Raw genomic sequence first — 19250 nt, forward strand, 5'->3', positions numbered from 1 at the left:
TCAAAGCTTAGCCCAGGACCAATTCTTGCATTTCAATTTTTATCCAAAATCATACCCGTGAAATATAAAGTGCCAAGGATTTATAGTATACCTGTATCTACTCATAAGGGGCGCAGGTGGCGCTGTGGTCTAACCCACAGAGCCTAGGGCTTGCCGATCAGAAGGTTGGCTGCTCGAATCCCCATGACGGGGTGAGCTCCCGTTGCTCAGTCCCTGCTCCTGCCAACCTAGCAGTTCGAAAGCACATCAAAGTGCAAGTAGATAAATAGGTACCACTCTGGCAGGAAGGTAAACAGCGTTTCTGTGTGCTGCTCTGGTTCGCCAGAAGCGGCTTAGTCATGCTGGCCACATTACCTGGAAGCTGTACGCCGGCTCCCTTGGCCAATAAAGCAAGATGAGCGCCGCAACCCCAGAGTCGTTCGTGACTGGACCTAATGGTCAGAGGTCCCTTTACCCTTTACTTTATCTACTCATAACTCTGGCCTATCTATATGCTATACAGGCAATGCTTAAAATGGGCTAGAGTGATGCCTTACTTTAGTCGCTGCACTAATGTACAGAGTCAACAAGTGCTTCTGCATTGTGTGGAAATGTCCTAAGTCAGTGACAGCATGGTCAGTTCACACATGATGTGGAAGTACCATATTTAGGGCGCACTTTCCCCCCTCCAAAAATGAATGGGAAATGTGTGTGCGTCCTATGGGGCGAATGCAGGCTTCAGGAATCGATCCGCAAGCCGTGGGAGAGCTGCCTGCTTTCTTTATTCCCCCCCCCCCAAAAAAAAACTATGTGCGCCCTATGGGCTGAAAAATACGGTACATATTGACAGTTCTCCATATCATGACCACACCAGGTATAAATGGAAGCTATTTCAATTGTTCTCAGCTCAACATGCTTCAGACTTAGGTCACTGGATTGCTATTTGAATTACAGGTAGATGTGGTGTACATTCTTCCAGTGTTACAATCTGTGCCATGGAAGTGACTGCTAGATGATTGAAAAGTGACCCTCCACCCGCTTTGAGTTCCATAGGGATTGTATAATGCAATGATGCAGGAAAATGACAGTGTGTGGCGCAGAGTGCTCATGTCAAAACTGGAGTTATATAGTACACAGCTTTCAAAATAGCAACTGACCTTTTCTATTTCTGATTTCAGTAGATTCTCTTCCTGACACCATACTCCCTTATTTTTAGACTACAGCAGACTTTTCTGCAGAAGAGTATCTTCAAAGGTTACTTATAACTAAGATGTGAGTTTCACTGAAGGCTTAAATAAAATATCAACAACATGGACATGTACAGAAAAGGAGCATTATCAGTTAGATCTTAAGATGCTGTTAAAAGTGATAGTTATTTACTTCAGTAAGAAAGCATCAATTTATTATATACTGGATTTACACTTCATGCTATAGCCCATATTTTATTTCTGTTTCTTAAATCTTATTGGCTTTGTGAGGTACCAGCTGCTCATACTTCTCAACTTCATCTCTATAACTCTCTTGGAAAGTGTGAAGGCTTTTTGCCAAAGATAGGTTGCCTCCTACAAGCCCAAGAAATAAACTAATTTGCTTTTCTCTGTGAGTGTTAAATGTCATGGAATTTGGAGCCCAATTCAGAGATGGGGAATGGGCATGATCACACAGATACAGGCTCAAACAACATTTTACATTGAGATCATTATTTTACCTCAGAGTAAAAAATCACCCAGGTTTTAAGATTGGTCAGAAGAAGAGTGAATGGACAGAGGCTACAAAACCCTTTTCTCTCTGCTGGTTATTTTTCAGCTCATAATCATTCCAAACTGTGTTTTTATGTACTGGGAGGTTAAAGATATGGTGAAAAAGTGGGGATCAAGATGAAGAAACATTGTGAGGGAGAGTTTATGAGTTGGAAAAGGACCAGAGAGAAAAAGGTTAAGCAACTTCTGGCTTATTAGACTCCAGACTGATTATTGCCTTATAAATTCTCTCCATCTGAGAATGACCAGAGGGGAAAGGATTAAGCTGCTTCTCTCCATCTTCCCTCTCTCTGCCCCCACTAGCAGCCTGCCTAGACTGACCTGGGGTCCTGTGCTGCTCAGACTGTTTACAGGAACAGCACCTTCTTCTCAGAGATGCCTTGTGCCAGAAGTAGGATGCCAAACAAATGAGGCCTATAGATGGGGCTTGTTATTTCAAAGGAAGTCTATGCCATTTCTTCCCTATGTTCCTTTAGCAAGCAAACAGTTGTGTTGCATAGTTTTGTGGTATTTTTAAATGAGAGTTTAACATTTCCTTGTTTTATAGGAAGCTGTACACTAAATTTAGGAGCACAAGCTCAAAAGCAGTAAAGCGCTTTCCTGGATAAAGTAAATAAATACACTTGGAAATGAATACCTAAGATCCTTTTTTGACTTTACCTTTTTGCTTCATTTCCTGATTCTTATTAATTATTTATTTAGAACAATTTAATTCAGTCTGTTTTAGGAGATGGAATTTTCTGTTTAAAATTTGAATGTGCAAAAATCTGAAACAAGAAGGGAATTGAAGTTAGAGCTCCTAATATCTTGCAGTGAAATCTATTAAGAAAGGGCAGAAAATGGGTGGCGGTGAGTACTGATTAGGTAAAAAGGTAGAGGACCCCTGGATGGTTAAGTCCACTCGAAGGTGACTATGGGGTGCGGCGCTCATCTCATTTTTCGGGCCAAAGGAGCCGGCGTTTGTCCACAGACAACTTTCTGGGTCATGTGGCCAGCAGGACTAAACCGCATCTGGCACAATGGGACACTGTGACGAGTGTCAGAGCACACGGAAATGCCGTTTACCTTCCTGCCGCAGTGGTGCCTATTTATCTACTTGCACTGGCGTGCTTTCGAGGCTCCCCCTCTTTCCCCTGCAGTGCTGACCCTTCACAACCTTTCACTTTGATATCCTGCAATCTTGGTGGGAGCACTTTTATAGATAGACGATCAGAATAAAAGTACCTAGGAAACAAAAAAGATGCTTAAAAATTAATGAAAGAAAAAGTTCAAACCTTTCCTAGGTTTGAGATTTCTGAAAGTCTGAAAATTTCACAATTTGTGGCTCTCCCCACAAAAAGCCAGTTTCCTTTGAAGCTTCACTACTCAGCAGAAAGAATGGAATCTGCTTAAAACTGCAGCACATCCTTGACTTCTTTATCACATGTTGGTGTCAGTCAGTCAACTGACCAATAGGAATGTTGGTGGAAGACTAACAGCACCCCCTGCTGGTGTCTGGGGCGGAGCTTTTTAAAAGAGATTTCCCAAAGTTGTTGAGCCGCCCAGAGATCCTTAATGTGGCATAAAGGTCAGACACGTCTCTGGCCCCATAATGTGATTCAGCGTACGGCCCTCGTGTCTTTTTATTTAGGTCTTTCCTGCCTGGCCAAGAATAAACTGTTCAGAGCCCAGCGTGCTCAATGTGTCTCCGAAGCACCTTCTTTCTTTCATTTGTTCCTCTTTTCTCCTGAGAGAGCGCTGCTTTCTTAGCATCCACTTCTTATGCACAGGGAATAACAGAACTTTGAAGTATGTCTCCTAAAACACTGATAATCATCCTCAATTAAAATGAATAATGAATTTTAATTTGCTACTTACCCTTAGGATACAGTTGAGTAGCTAAGAGCTCATTTCAGCTTATACACTGACTTGAGTTCTCTTAGGGATCCATTTTGAATTAATGCTGTCTTGGCTCCATGGCTTTACTCTGGTGCTTGGAAGTATTTATTTGTACCATTTTATCACACGTTCTCTTTCTTAACTAGAACTAATATTACTGGCCCCAACTGCTAGGTCATTTGTGATAAATGGCATGCTTCTGAACCCCAGTCCAAAAGACTGGTATATCTTTTTCTGGAGGAGCTAAGAGTGGGACTGCACCAGGAGAAAAGTCAGTGAACCAGAGGCAATTAGTAGCATTAGTTTTATAAATGGAATTTACAGCAACAGAGATTAAGCGACAGGATTCTCTGCTGATGTTTAAGAGACACCAGCAACAGGATTTGATGAGCTCAAATTCAGGTTTCTAAACAGGGACATTAGGGATCTTCATTTTGGGTCATCCATTAACACTTATTCTCATGTGAACATATCAGTAGTTTTAAGGAAAACACTCACGGGCTGTAAATACAACAGGATAAACTTTTCTTGTTGAGGGCAATCACTGCAGTTGTTTCCCTGGTGCTTTTGACTCACCCACCCTTTGCTTGCTGACTTATATCTCACATCAGGCCTGGTTTTGCCCAAAACAGGCTCTGAAGCCTGGCAGGCCAGAGGATCCCCACCTGTGGACAAATGGAAGGGGCTAGCCCTAGTCTCATGATGATTTGCTTTTCATTTCTCATGACTTATTGATTTATTTAAAATATTCCTATACTGTACTGCCTTTCATTTAAAAAGAAACAAAGCAAAGCTTAAAGGTAGAATCACAACAATTTGTGAAAAGACACGAAAAGTACTGCAAGGCAAGCAGCAACTCTTGAGCCAGTGCAGTTCACAATAAGATGATTTTACTGGCAAGCTAAGTCTTCCTCTCCTGCTCTGTTCAAACATTAAAGCAAAGCTACAGATGCATTTTGTAATGTTTTTCAGTGACAGGGATGCCTTTACCACGGCTGCAGTCAAGGCTAACTACAGGGCGAAGCTGGTTTTGAGGACCTAAAAACTGACTGTACCACCTTTTTGCTGCTCCTTGGGTAGTAAGGATGCTTAATTTGATTCTGTCAATTGCAATTAAAACACATCTAATCTGCACCTCCTGGACTATTGTGCATATCAGAACGTTTTATCATCACTTGGATTTCATACTCCTCTGAATATTGTGATGCAAGAGTGAGGCTCCAAAATTATACAAAATGCATATTTAAATATGGTGTGGTTGTTTTTAAATAGCATTTAAACATGGACTTAAGCACAACTTTTATTTTTAAAAATGAAGATTAAGCTTCAAACATGACAGAAAAGACTTATGGATAGTGCTTTTAATGTTTTTAATATTTGATGTTCTATTGTGCTTTCAATTCTGTTGGGAGCTGCCCAGAGTGGCCGGGGAAACCCAGCCAGGTGGGCGGAGTATGCATAAACAAACAAACAAGTAGATAGATAGATAGCAGATGTGAAACTGACACAGATCAGAATGGTTGAACTTTGGCATGGAGGGAGTTGCTTAGCCCGAGTGGACAGCCGTGGAGGCTGGTCTCTTAAGAGGAGAGGGGCACGCGCCCACCGCTGTCGGCCTGCCTTCACCCGGCTCTCCCTTGCCTGCCTTCTTACAGCCATGCCAGTAGGTGGCACTGCTTGTTAGTTGCCTCTAGCTCTTGCAGAACTCCAGGGAGGAGGATGGACACAAAACTAGGAGTCTGTTTTGCTTGTCAGGGGCTCTTGCTCCACCTACTGTTGGTCTTCCTGCCTTCTTCCCAGCCAGCCCCATTGGGCACCAGCCACTACTTACAAGAAGGAATTGCCTGTGTAGAGGCACCCAAAAGGGAACACACAGAAGCTTGCAGAGCCATCACAGACACATTTTGGTGCAGAAATGGCTTTTCTTTCAGAATATGCTGAGAAGGCACAGAACAGTTATAGCCTGTCCTCCCAGTTGAACTAGTTTAGCTCTCTGCCTGTGAGCTGCTGTTTAAGCAGTCTTAATTTTTTGAAAAGCAGTAAGTTATGTTTGTAGGTTTTTTTTTATTTCATTTTAACGGATATTTGTAAACTCCAACTCTTAACAAGCATCAAAATCATTAAAGCTTTAAAACTTTTAAATCTTTAAAATATTAAATTTTCAAAATGCAGAACAAATGACCAGCACTGAAGCAAATTCTCTAAAAATGCTTGGCAAAACAAATAGGTTTTTGGTAGGCAATGGAACATAAGGATTGCAAGTGCCTATTTGATTTCAATGGGAACTTCAGAACTCAAGTTGCTTTTCAGAGTACAGTGGAACCTCGATTTATGTACGGCTCTACTTACGTACGATTCCAGTTACAACCCTCAGTAGGTGCTTCGACTTATGAACTTTCCTCTAGATACGAACAGAGGCCTTGCTGGCTGGCTGGCTGGCCGGCTGTGGGGCAGTGCTGGGGCCTCTGCGGCCGGGGAGAGGCCTCTGGTTTGCCGGAGCTCAGTCCGCCGGCTGCGGAGCACTTGTTTTTGTGACTGTGTGGCACACACTTCAGCTACTGGTTGATTGTGTGACTGCATAAATGGATAAAAGCCCCCTCTCCCCCATCCAAACAATGACTACTGTATCATCAGTGCCCGTAAGAAAAAACATAAATGTTATTTTTTTTTCATCTACAATACTGTCTTATTTATTTTATAGTACAGTACATTGATTATTGCCTTCATTTTATGGATCTATGGTCTCATTAGACAGTAAAATCTGTGTTAAATTGCTGTTTTAGGGGGTGTTTTTCATTGTCTAGAATGGATCAATTCACTTTTCTATGGAAAAGTGCGCCTCTCCTTATGTATGTTTCTAGTTAGGACCGGACCTCTGGAACGGATTATGGTTGTAAGTAGGGGTTCCACTGTATAATGAATAGCATAATATCTGTTGGGGGAAGAGGAGGTGATAGGAGGGAGCATTTTGCTTTTTTTTTGTTTTGCCTCTTTCTACTCTTGATCTGGACAGAAGTGCTTTTACAAAATAAAAATGGAGAAGTAGCTTCTGGATTTTTATGGTCAAGCATCTGAAGAATGAAACCCACTTAACAGTAGCATGCACCTTAACCAAAAAAAAATACGGTGCTCAGATCCTCATGAACACTAAGGAAATTATTGCACTACCCAAGCAAAACATGTTGATTTCCAATCCAATGAGAAAGTTGTATTGTTTCCTTACTGCTTTCACCTTGTTCTGTTATTATTTGCAGTAGTGCTGTTGTAGCTCACCCACACTCTTACACCCTACAGATTGAGAATAATATTTCATGCATTGATGAAGTAGATTGGTGTCCACCAAAACCTTTAGTATAATAAATATTTTATAGCACAATTCATGTCTTTTCAGAAGTAAGTCCTATTGAATTCATTGCTGCTTATTCTCGGATAAATTGGGTTAGGATTGCATCCTTAAAGTTGCCACAGGTCTGTTTCATTTTTGCTGCAAGAGATGTAACACAGATCCCCTTCTGGAATTTATTTGCACCTCATTTAAGTGACCAACATTGCACTTCCTAGTATATGCAGCAGATGAAACAGATTCTAATCCCAAATATTATGTCCAATAAGGAAAACATCATTCTGAAACAGCAAATGCTACTTTGGATAATTTTCGTTATGTTCTTGGAAACATTCTCCCTCTCACACTTGCAGGCTCCCCCAGCTTAATATTTCAGGAATATTATAAAAAGAAAGTCATATCAAGCCTGTATCAAAAACATTTTTATTTGCACACTCCCTTTCTGTACCACCAAGTTCTTATTTACTACCACAAATGTGGGAGAAAACAACAGCAACAACAACAACCCACCCAACGCATCCCAAACGTTAGACAAGAGGAGCAGGACACTAAGACTTGGAAAAAGAAACCATAAATATACTTGTGAATATATATGGGATGGGGCATGTCAGCATCAAAATGTTCCCCCGAAAGGGGGATCTTGAAATGATTCCAATCTCTCTCACACACACAATTTGTGCTCTCAATGTGGACTCAGACCTTATCCTCTTGTCCCTTAGTCATTATTTTTAAAGTGGTGACCACAGAAATTATAGGCTTGTTGCTTGCTTCCCACATTAAAAAAATATATTATTGTATTTATATCCCACCTTTTCACCCAAGGAACTCAAGGTGATGTACATGGTTCCCTCCTTATTTAATCCCTATGAAGTAGGCTAGGCTGAGAGGCAGTGACTGGCTCAAGGTCAGCCAGTGAGCGTCATGTGAGGATTTGAACCCTGGTCTCCCAGATCCTGGTCCAACACTCTAACCACTACACCACACTCCGTTGCCACATGCATGCTTGGCACGCTGTCACCTGCCCACTTCCCTGTTACCTCTGCCTTCACGGGCTAAATGGCAGAGGCTCAGCTACTCACAGGCAACTGGCTGGCAGCCCTCATTCTTTCTTTCTCTGCTTCCACTCTCTCTTGGATGGAAAAACGTGTTGCCATAAATGTCAATTGTAGCTTTTGTGTTACTTATTGCCTACAAATACTGAAAAATGAGAAAGGGTTTGCTTCTCATGAAGCCCATGGGAAGAACACACGTTTTGTCTCTTGGCTTCCACCAGGGACAAAAGCTTGTTGTTTTGTAAATGAAAGCAAGGAATTCAGCCCAGGTAATGGTCTAAAGAGGCACTGGCTGGCTTGGATAGACTCCCGGTGAAACCTGGGAAATATGGAGAGCCTGTGCTGGATGGTGCAGGCAGGGCCTGGATGGGGCTCAAACCCTCCCAACATGAATGTGCACATGTTTATACAGACTCCTCTCCAAATTCTATCCTTTGCCCTCTTATGCGGTAAGTCCTGCTAAAGACTTCCATAATGACAGTGGAAGGATTGCCCGGTCCCCTTGATTGTCCAGAACAATGTCTTCCTATAACCATAGAGGGAATGTTTGGTGCTTTCCATTTTCTGTTCAGTTACCCGTTTCTAGCTCATATTCTCTTTTCCCTTCTGCTATGAGTGGTCGGTTTTCTTCAGTTAGTTCTCTCTGGATAGCAAGTTCTCTTGCAGTCAGAGTTTCCTTAGAATCTCAAGCATGAATTTATGATTAGGGAAATTCTTTCATTTCTCTGGAAAAGGGATGCCTCGGGTGATTATCAGAAGAAGCCCCCTCCCCAGCCTCCTCCTCCTCCTCTTGTTTGCAAATTCTTCCAGCAACAATTTTTATTCCAAGGATGCCTCAAACATTGTAAACAATTATTTTCTGCAACTTAAGAATTTGGGATGGACAGATCTGTCAGTTTTGGTTTCTCTCCGTTTCTCATTTTTCTAATTTTAAATTCATATCTCCATATTTTTGCAGCATTTTGTGATTTTTTAAAAAGACCCTCAAGAAAAATAGAGTGCAATTTAGTGTGAATTTCCCCTAATAAGCACATTGTTGTAGGCAGTTTTGACTAATTTCCTCTAATACTATGCATTTCAATGCAGACTTTTCTCATAGATGCATTTCTGTACACATGATATGCTTGAAGAACCACATTGCAAAATGCAGAAAAGTACAAATTTTGAAGGATACCTGGATTTCAGTTTACATATTGGTTTGAGAGGTGCAAATTAGGTAGTTTCTCAGTGGGCAATGATTGGCAGAGCCAACTTTTTCTAATTTTCTCCCCATCCTCCTTCCTGCTGAGCTGCACAAAGGAATAACTGAGGCCACATTCACATCATACATTTAAAGCACTATTATATGACTGCAAAAGTCATGGCTCCCCCAAAGAACCCTGCAAGTTGTAGTTTGTTTTGGATGCCGAGAGTTGTTAGGAGACCCCCTGTTCCCCTCGCAGAGCTGCCATTCCCCAAGTGGTTCAACAATTAGTCCCTCTTCCCAGGCAAACCTGGGGGTTGTAGCTCTGTGAGGGAAAAAGGGGTCTTCGAACAACTTTCAGCACCCTTAGCAAACTACAGTTCCCAGAGTTCTTTGACGGAAGATGTAACTGCTTCAAGTGACATGATAGGGCATCATGGTCCGGTTGTGGCCTCTGAGTAAGGAAGACGAAGGTGACAGGCTGTGCCCTTCCCTGGACAGATTGTAAGCAGGCAGAGCTGACTAAAGTCAGGCTGATGTGGTCATACCAACATGAAACAAAAATAGATGCAACTTTCAGTGGTGGAAAATAATGACTTGTAAAATATACACAGATTTTCTAGTTAGCATATGGAACAAGAAACCTGTGCGACATGTTTCCCATACTTTAGCAAAGCAAAGAAATATTTCTCAGCAATAATGGGAGAGTCAAATGCAGATATTGGACATGTGTTTTGGAAAATTCTGTACCTGTGATTTACATAAAATATGCCCATTTTCTAACCACTTTCAAAAATGAGCAGGACAATATCACTTCTGAAATGGCCCTAATCAAAATGGTGCCCTCCATGGTGAATTACAACTTCATTTTAGGAGCTGGTGGGACAAGCAGCCCAACTTCTTCAGACCTGGGGCCCACTGCTATCACCAACCTTCAATATGGGATTCACTTCTCTCTCTCTCTCTCTCTCTCTCTCTCTCTCTCTCTCTCTCTCTCCCCAACCCTCCCTTCTTCCCTTCTATAATCTTTCACTTCTATAACCATTTTTTATCCTTCTATAAACCAAGGTCCATTCATTTGATATCAGTAACTCAATATCAGCATATAATACATTTTAGAAAATATGCAAGTAAGTAAATATCAAACCGTCTTATGTAAAGCTCTAAGGGTCAAAAATCAAATAATGTAGTCGGCCAATTTTAAAATACCTTTGGCTCCAAGCCATTGCTAAAAGGTAAATGTACCCATGTCCCAGTGATCTCTTGTGCCAATCCTAGGAGATTCCTCAGAGTTGATAGAACAGCTGGGGAGTTCTGTGGGGCAGTTTTTGTCTTTCTTTTTAAACACCTCTAAAAACAAGTTGAGTGTGCTTGCATATACACTCCTTTGTAATGATGATGATGATGATATTTGTATACAGTGGTACCTCAGGTTACATATGTTTCAGGTTACATATGCTTCAGGTTACAGACTCCGCTAACCCAGAAATAGTGCTTCAGGTTAAGAACTTTGCTTCAAGATGAGAACAGAAATCGTGCTCCGGTGGTGCAGTGGCAGCAGGAGGCCCTATTAGCTAAAGCGGTGCTTCAGGTTAAGAACAGTTTCAGGTTAAGTATGGACCTCCAGAATGAATTAAGTACTTAACCCGAGGTACCACTATACCGCCCTTCATCCAAAGATCACAGGGTAGTTCACAACATAATAAAATACTGCTGAATATGTTGAGCTAAACATTTTGACATTTTTAATCTCTCTCTCTCTGTGTGTTTTATTATAGTAGCAGTGATGCATCACACTGGAGCAGGACTAATTATCCTGGCTGCTTCGCAGAAACATTTTTATGAGAAAATTGCCCCCTCTCCTTCCCAATCTTTTGCCCTCAAAATGATGTGGCACAAAGAAAACATGAAGTGTGTGGGGGGGGGGGGCTCCAGCTCACTGCAGGCAGATGGTGTCTTCCACTCCCACTTGGAACACTCACTGCCGTTCTAAACAAAAAGGAGGATATTTGAAAGGCTTTGGCACTAGTGTAAATTGATTAAACCTCAATTAGGAACACTGCCAAGGGCCATCATTTGTCAATTTTATAGTGACCTTATTAGATGGCCCAGAATATATGATGAACTGGATTAATTTATAGCAGGGATGCACAGCGTAAATCACTCTACTGTTTACTAGGAACCTTTTTCTCACCCAAGAATAGCATGGCTATGTTAACTACAAAAGTTTTTTCTTTTTCTTTTTTCAATTTTATCACTGTGCTCTTTTTAATCCATTCTATACTGGTACCCTTTTCTTTTTCTCTCTTCACTCCAAAACACACATTTTTTTAAAAAATTCTGTTCATCTTCCTTCCTTCCTTTCCCCTCTCTACTTCATCCTGTGCTCTGTTGTATCACAGCCCAGTCCACTCGCTTCTCGCCTTCTCTCTGCACCACCATACATGTCTGTAACCCTCTCTGAGCTTCTCTCTCTTTCGCTTTCCCTTTACCTCCAGGTCTCTCTACAGCCTCATTTTCCCTTTTGTAGCTCATCACATTCTCCTTTCCTTCTACCACCCCAGAAAGCTGCAGCTCCACTTCTATTATTCCTCTTTTTTCTTTCCTTCTCCCATGGATTTCTTTGCAGCCTCATTACTCTCAGCTATTCCTGAGAAAGCACACATGTCTCTATTTTTCTCTCTGCACCTCACTGCCAGTGGAGGCTTGTCTGCTAGAGCAAATGGGGCACTGCCCTACCAATTGCTGCCTGCTCTCAGCCAGCCCCAATCTGCCTTCTTACTTCCTCACACCCAGCCTAGGGGGTGGTGCTGCCTGACAGCTTCTTGCTCCTCTGTAGAACTTGTCACGGAGAGGACGGGGCAAATATAGAATTAGTTGGCTCTGCCTGTTGTTAGCTCTGCTCCACCTCTTGTTGACATCTCTGCCTTCCTCCTTAGCAGTCCAATGAGCACCAGCCACCTTTACTCTTTCTCCATCCCACAATTTTTCAGCATGCTGACTTTGGTGGCAATAGCATAAACAGCCTTCAGCATCCGAACATAAATGACTTTCACCCTCCCAGCATAAACAACCTTCAATACACACCAGAGAAATAATGTTGGACATGACTAGGTTGTGCAGCACAGCTGGCCACAGCATGGTGATCTCCACTGTACACCCCCAAATTCAGAGTAGGAGCAACACAGGGGATGGGATGGAGTCATTCCCCTATTTCCCCAGGTTTAAAACCCTTTTAATACAACCAACCAGAAGCAGTGAAGCCACAATGCTAACTTTTAAAATGCAAAACCCGCCTAATCAACACTTCCCCAAACAATATATGAACTGAAACTCATCTAACCTTCAAAATTTGGAGTTTTCTGAATTTTGCGAAGCGGTTCCCTAACCCGAAACTGTTTATAAAAATGAATATATGGGGGAAACTGTGCATAACAACGCTTATATTGATGAAATTAACATACAAAATGGCATTAGGGAAATTCATTGCAAACATTTGACTATTACACAAAGCTGCATGCAAAAATGTGTACATTAAAGAGAAACTGCAATAAAATGCTGATGAATTTTCATGAGGACTTTTTAAAGAAATCACAAATCAACATGGAAATATGGTGAAGTGAATGTAATACTGTGAAAATAGCATAAACAGAGAAAGGGCTAGATTTAGGGTTTGATTTGTGCATCTTGCCGACAGGGCAGTACAAGAGAGGCTGCTAAGAGAGAATAGTATTGCACACACACTTTTTAAAGTGAGTGCCTTTTGTAGTACTTTTCAGACAAACCCACCAAACCCTAACCATTTAAACTTAGGGGAGTTTAGAAGAGGAGGAAATATGTGCCATTTTCAGGAGTGAACATTTAATAATGTTTAAAAGTAATTTCTGAGATGGTAGAAATCAGTAGATGGTAGATACTGTGGGAGAACTTCATTTAACATTGCTTTATTTGACTTTAAATTTTGTTTTAGAAATGCAGAGGGAATCAAGTAATTTTTTGTATTGTAATTTACAAGGCTTCATTCCAAGGATTGTTGAGAGCACTTAAGACTGTAATCATATACATGCTTTACTTGGGAATAATTCCTTTGGTACTAAGTGAGAACCACTTCTGAATAAATGGTCTAAGCACAGTTTAGCATAGGCAGTAATATAGTTTACGGGGGGGGGTGGCATCCTTTGAACTTGTCCAGCCATGGTGTCAAAATAATTATTGAATATGATTAGAACTTTTAAATAGATACTCTGTTATTTGATTGCATCTCAATTGCATCTGCCTAGGCTCTTGCTATAGTAGTAGTTAAATTACTCACTAGATGGCAATATTGATCCATATAAATATAGTTGAGATGCACACACAGGATCTTTAAAGGAAGAGTAGAGTAATTAAAAATTATTTTCTATGTGGGATCTTAAAAAGTAGTTGTGGGGAAGAAAGATAAAAGGAACAGTAGCACAAGGAGTCCCTAGATGAATCAGTTTCTGTGCAACGAAGAAATCTGGGTTGAAAGAAATTGCATAAAAGGGGGTGTATTCTGTAGCTAATTGATCAATGTCTAGTAAACACATTCAAACACGGGACGAACTACTGCCTTGGGTAAATTCAGCAGAGTCCGAAGCAGTGACATTTGCATAGCACCCAACAAGCACCTCTAAACTGCAAGCATAAACTGGCTTAAACCCCCACGGGGCATTCAGCCCTGGGAACAGGCTAGGGATCTCTAATATAGCCTTTTAGCAAAAATTCTCAAGCTTCCTTGTAGGAAAAAAGTTTCCATACCACTTCAAATCAGCACAAGAAATTGGGGTGTTTCAATGAAAACAAAGACAAGGTATGTATAAACATGTTTCAGTATAGAAGTATATGCCACCCTGAGCCCTGTTTAATACATCTGGGGAACTTTTCCACTTAGATGAATGTGTGGCGTCTTTGGAAAACAAATCGTGTTGTGTAAAACTCACACTAGGATTTCCAACTCCTGTTCTAAAAGAGTCCCTGTGAGTTTTTAAGGACAACAGAGCAAGGAGTAACTTGGTATCTATGGGGTGCAGCTTTTTAGCAGCACACCTGCTAACCTTTTCTTTGTCAAGCCAAGGCACAGGATTCCCCACTTGCTCAGGACCTGGCAATACTAGAACAAGCTTGGGTTGGCAGACTTGCTTTTAAGGCAGCACAAGTAATCTGCATAGAGTGCTGAGCATTCAAGGCTTTTATGCAGCTTTAAAGCAAAAGGAAGCATTGTTCAGTTTTGCAAGGAGCTAAGCGCTATGATCCCAATCTGGAAAATGTGGTTAGAACCTTTTCAACCCTCAATCATGCTTTCTCATGGGATGGCCTGGGACCTAACAGGGTAGCTATTGTACTCTCCACCCCCTCCCAATCACTGACTCATACTTTGTTTATCACTAATGCAACTAGATCAAACGGATTTTAATATCACATTTCGATTTTTAAAATGTTGCAATTATTACATGTTTTGGTTGGATTAGGACCAAGTCTGCCATTTCCAGGGGGGCTGCCTCCAACTGATACCATATTTTTATTTGTACATTTTTATTTATCTTCATGCCAGGCAATGTCTTGCTTAAATTTCTGCATACCAGGCTGCTGTTAAAGGCACAAAAGCAAAGGCAGAAAAATGATGGCAACCTCTCCTGTTCATGGTCAATTTCTAGGAAGAGAGGTACAGAGGAGGTTGTTTAGAAGACATGCTGGATCACCTGGAAGTCTTACCAGATGCAAAGGAGAAGAAGAGATACATATGAGTGAATAATTAATCTTTAGCTTCTGCACCTCCTCCTAGGGGTGTTGGAGAATATGGATGAAAGTGGAAAAGGAAGCAGACATTGCTTCAGTTTGAATGTTTGTCTGTGGTCAGGAATGCAAATTAGTCAAGTGAATGAAATAGGCAATTACTTTTTACATTGTTTCAGTTTCCTGTTGAAATGAATGTGAGTTACATAAGTTACATAAATAGTTGTTACATTAAATAATGGACAGGGAGATTAATAACTTAGTATTTGGCAGAAAGTGAACTGCAGCATGACAGAAACTGCACTGATTGCAACAAACACAGGTCAACATGGAAATCGCTGTCTTCTTAGTACCTTAAAGGTAAAGGGACCCCTGACCATTAGGTCCAGTCGTGGCCGACTCTGGGGTTGCGGCGCTCATCTCGCTTTATTGGCCGAGGGAGCCGGCGTACAGCTTCTGGGTCATGTGACCAGCATGACTAAGCCGCTTCTGGCAAACCAGAGCAGTACATGGAAATGCTGTTTACCTATTTATCTACTTGCACTTTGATGTGCTTTCAAACTGCTAGGTTGGCAGGAGCAGGGACCGAGCAAAGGGAGCTCACCCCGTCGCGGGGATTCAAACCGCCGACCTTCTGATCGGCAAGTCCTAGGCTCTGTGGTTGAACCCACAGCGCACCCACGTGCCTTCTTAGTACCTTACTGACCCTTATCTCTGTAGGAAAGAGCTCAAAAACTGGACTGCACTGCCAACTTCTAGGGAACAGGAAAGACACAAGATCAACAGAAGGACTGGCTAAACCAAACCTGAATTCATTTCCAGTGCTTTCTACCCCTGTTATCTCCCTCTAAAGGGAAGAAGCTGGTTCATGGACTGCATCACCAATGCCACAGCCCATAAAACATGGTCTACCTCTTCCCTCAACGTATTATATTTTAAAGTTCAAACTAATTAAATCCCCTTTTCCATGGTTGCGCACTGCATGGTTTTGTCTGTGGCAATCCATACTGGTTGAACAGTCTTTCTTCCCTGGTGGACTTGCCTGACAGCACCTTTATACAACTTCTATGGCCAGGTCAAGACTTCTCATTCCTTCAGTTTCTTAGCACTTTTGGGAGCGGAATATTTAGGTTCTTTTGGCTTTTTAATATATGTTAATATATTTTAATATAATATAAATATGTATATTTAATTATATGTACACTGCTTTCAGCCTTTTAAGGAAAGGTGCTGAAGAACTAAATATTTCAGCTGTTGCCTTGGTGTCTTGGACATTTCAATGAACAGCAAGTTCAAGCAGCTCTTCTGTGGCCACTGGTTTGTATGCATTACCCTTAAATTAAAGGGACTTTAAGGGAGGATAAGTTTAAAGAATACAAGAGAAACTCTGCCATAGATATCAGTACAATATGCATCACCTGAAAGCAAGGTAAACAACTGGTTGGTTTCTGTAATTAAAACACTTCTTATGGGTATGAACCAAACATTGCTCACCAGGAAAACATCACTTTTCTTGCTATGCAAGACACCTAACAACAAGGTTATCAATCATCACCATCAAAGTTGGATAAATGATACCCTAACACATGAAACCACATCTTCCAAAGAGTTTACAAAGACAGTATGAACCCATCTATTCGAGATCCGGAATGCAGTTTTACTGGTATATATCCAGAGTGTTCAGTACAAGATCAAACAATGATGTTGTGCATTGTAATTAATTTAAGAGTGAGTTCTATTAATGATCCACCTTCAGAGCTCTTTGTTGACAAGAATGTGTATAGTTGTCAAAAAGATCATTAAAGCCCTCCTGATAATGAGCTCGTTTGATACAAGCTCCCTATTTAGTAATTATCACTTGATTGATTCATCAGTGGCTCTGGTGTTTCAGCTTCATAAACAGATCATGAATTGCTCCATTTACGCAATGTAAACATTTTAGAATTCTGTTAACTGAATCCACAACAAACCCAGTCATACATATGCCTCAGGACCAATCCATTCCAAAGGAAACTGCACGGTTAGAAATACAAGCACACAGAGTCATTATGAGAGGTTAAAGGTAGACTTTTCTTACCTATTTCTGCCACGGTTATCCCAGGAGCTAATTGCCCATTGTTGCAAGAGCTATAGGTAAACAAGTTTGGTACTGAAGTGAGGTCATAGATAGGTTCCTGCTTGATCTGTTTGATTCCAGTCATGTCTAAGCCAGACTGATCTGGGGAGGGCTGGGCAGAATCCACATTGTAATAGCCTTCGGACTTTGGCAGGTCAATGACGTGCCCATTTGAATAAGTGCCACCAGTTTCATTGTTTAGGTTGCTCAAGCCATTGGTGATGCTGTTGCTGTAGACTCGGGCCAAGGCTTCAGCCTCGCCACTTTGCTGCTGCCGTTGCTCCTGGAGTCGCTGTTGATGCTTCTGTACCTCTGCGTACAAGCTGTCCCTCTGCTTTTTGGACATTCTTCCAAACTTTACAGCTGAAACAAATCAACCAAAAAAACCCAGGCATTATTGGTGGTGGTGCTGACCTTTAAAGCCCTAAACGGCCTCGGCCCAGTATACCTGAAGGAGCGTCTCCACCCCCATTGTTCTGCCCAGACACTGAAGTCCAGCTCCGAGGGCCTTCTGGCAGTTCCCTTGCTGTGAGAAGTGAGATTACAGAGAACCTGGCAGAGGGCCTTCGCCAGCCCTGTGGAATGCCCCCCGCAGATGTCAAAGAGATAAACAACTATATGACTTTCAGAAGACTCTAGTTTGGCTGATTACGTTACATAACTAGTATCCAGTATTAAGATCACTTTACTGTAATTTACTCTCTGTGGAGCCTCCTTTGAAGAGCAACCAGAACCTACAATTGGGCCAGAATGCAGCCTCCAGCCTCCTAGCTGGGGGTGCGGTGGGGGGAGTGAGGCTTTCACAGGCTGGTCCTTAAAGAGCTTCCCAGTTTGTTTCAAAATCCTAAAGGCTCTGTGTTCAGAGTATCTGAAGATGCTCCTTTTACTAAATCATATGTGTTTTGAACTGCTACTGGAAATATTTCAAAATATTTATGTTTCTGTTTACACTGCAGCAGGTTATCTTCTGATTTAAAAGACAGAATTGTGCTCTTTCATTTAAATATATTTTTGTTAGCTCTGGTGACGAAAGGTAGAATATAATTTTAAAAAACACACACATTTGTCTATCTCTATTTTCATTTCTGAAATGATGGAGGAGACTCGATATGGTAAGATCTGCTTTGATTTCATGGGGGCAGTTGAACCATATGATACTGTCATCACAAAATGGCAACCCGTTGTTCTCTTACATGTGCACCTGCTGCTACATTTTTGACAGACAAAAGCCTTAGGGTGTAGCCTGTGATCCTTACCCCAGTCACTTACACCAAAGTAAGTCCCGCTGAAACCAATAGGACCTGTTTCCAAGTAAATGTGCCAAGCAGCCAACATCCTGCTGTGAATAATGAGCAGGCCTGCGATTTCTTTTTCTTCTCTCCATGTTCACCAAAGAGCAAACCAGAGCTCTATAAAAATGTACAGCCTTCAGATTTGTATCCTGTGTGATTTATCAATTTCCCCCAAACCTTTAATCTGTGCACTAACAGGATTAGTACCTTCTGAAGATAACAAGCCCTAAAGCCCTATTATCACAACCTGTCAACGTGGCTGTTATCTTCACACACTTATTTTGAAGGGAAAAAGAGAGAGAATGTTACAGGTTACAGTTAAGGCCTAGGGGGAAATAACAGACTTGAAGGTAAACACTCTATAGGAATGGCATTTCTTCCAAAAAAGCAACATATTCATGGATTACTTTCCAGATATACATTTGCAACATATAATCTTAAAGTGCTAAATGTGTTCATTCCTCCTGAGATGAAAGAAGAAGAAATTGTGTTTCCATCGGAATAAGTCAATGTCATAATTCAAAAGCATGTCTCCATCATTTGTAAAAGGCAAAGAGACCATTGTACAGTGGCCAATGAAGTTAATCCAATTATTGCTAAGTGATTTTTTTTTTTTTTTGCAAAAGGCAAAGCAAGAGTAAGGTTTTCATGACCCTTTTTTCTAGTTTGATGCACTCTTGACAGCTGTGCTCTGTAGAGTAGGGCACATGGGCACCCTACACAGTCTGGAACCCTCTGCATTGGCAGGGCAGATGAGGGCTGCACCTGAAGAGCGCTGCATTCTTTACTGCAACTGAAAGTTCCCAACGCCTAAAATGAACTCTGAGTGGACAAAGAAACCTGGTGCCGGCAGGGCTGGGCTTGCAGGATGTAATAAACACAAGACAAGCATA

The 19250-nt window shown here is 41.5% G+C and overlaps 1 protein-coding gene across 1 annotated transcript in view; it reads right to left on the reverse strand.

The window, feature by feature from the left end:
• The window catches only part of RORB (RAR related orphan receptor B), a 141569-nt gene that overhangs the window by 17685 nt on the left and 104634 nt on the right, over positions 1-19250 (reverse strand). The window contains exon 4 of the mRNA XM_053409155.1: positions 17027-17428. Within this exon, the coding sequence (XP_053265130.1) occupies positions 17027-17428 (402 nt within the window). The remainder of the gene's footprint in view (positions 1-17026; positions 17429-19250) is intronic.

The sequence above is a fragment of the Podarcis raffonei genome, chromosome 11 (genome assembly GCF_027172205.1).
Source record: "Podarcis raffonei isolate rPodRaf1 chromosome 11, rPodRaf1.pri, whole genome shotgun sequence".
Taxonomy (NCBI): domain Eukaryota; kingdom Metazoa; phylum Chordata; class Lepidosauria; order Squamata; family Lacertidae; genus Podarcis; species Podarcis raffonei.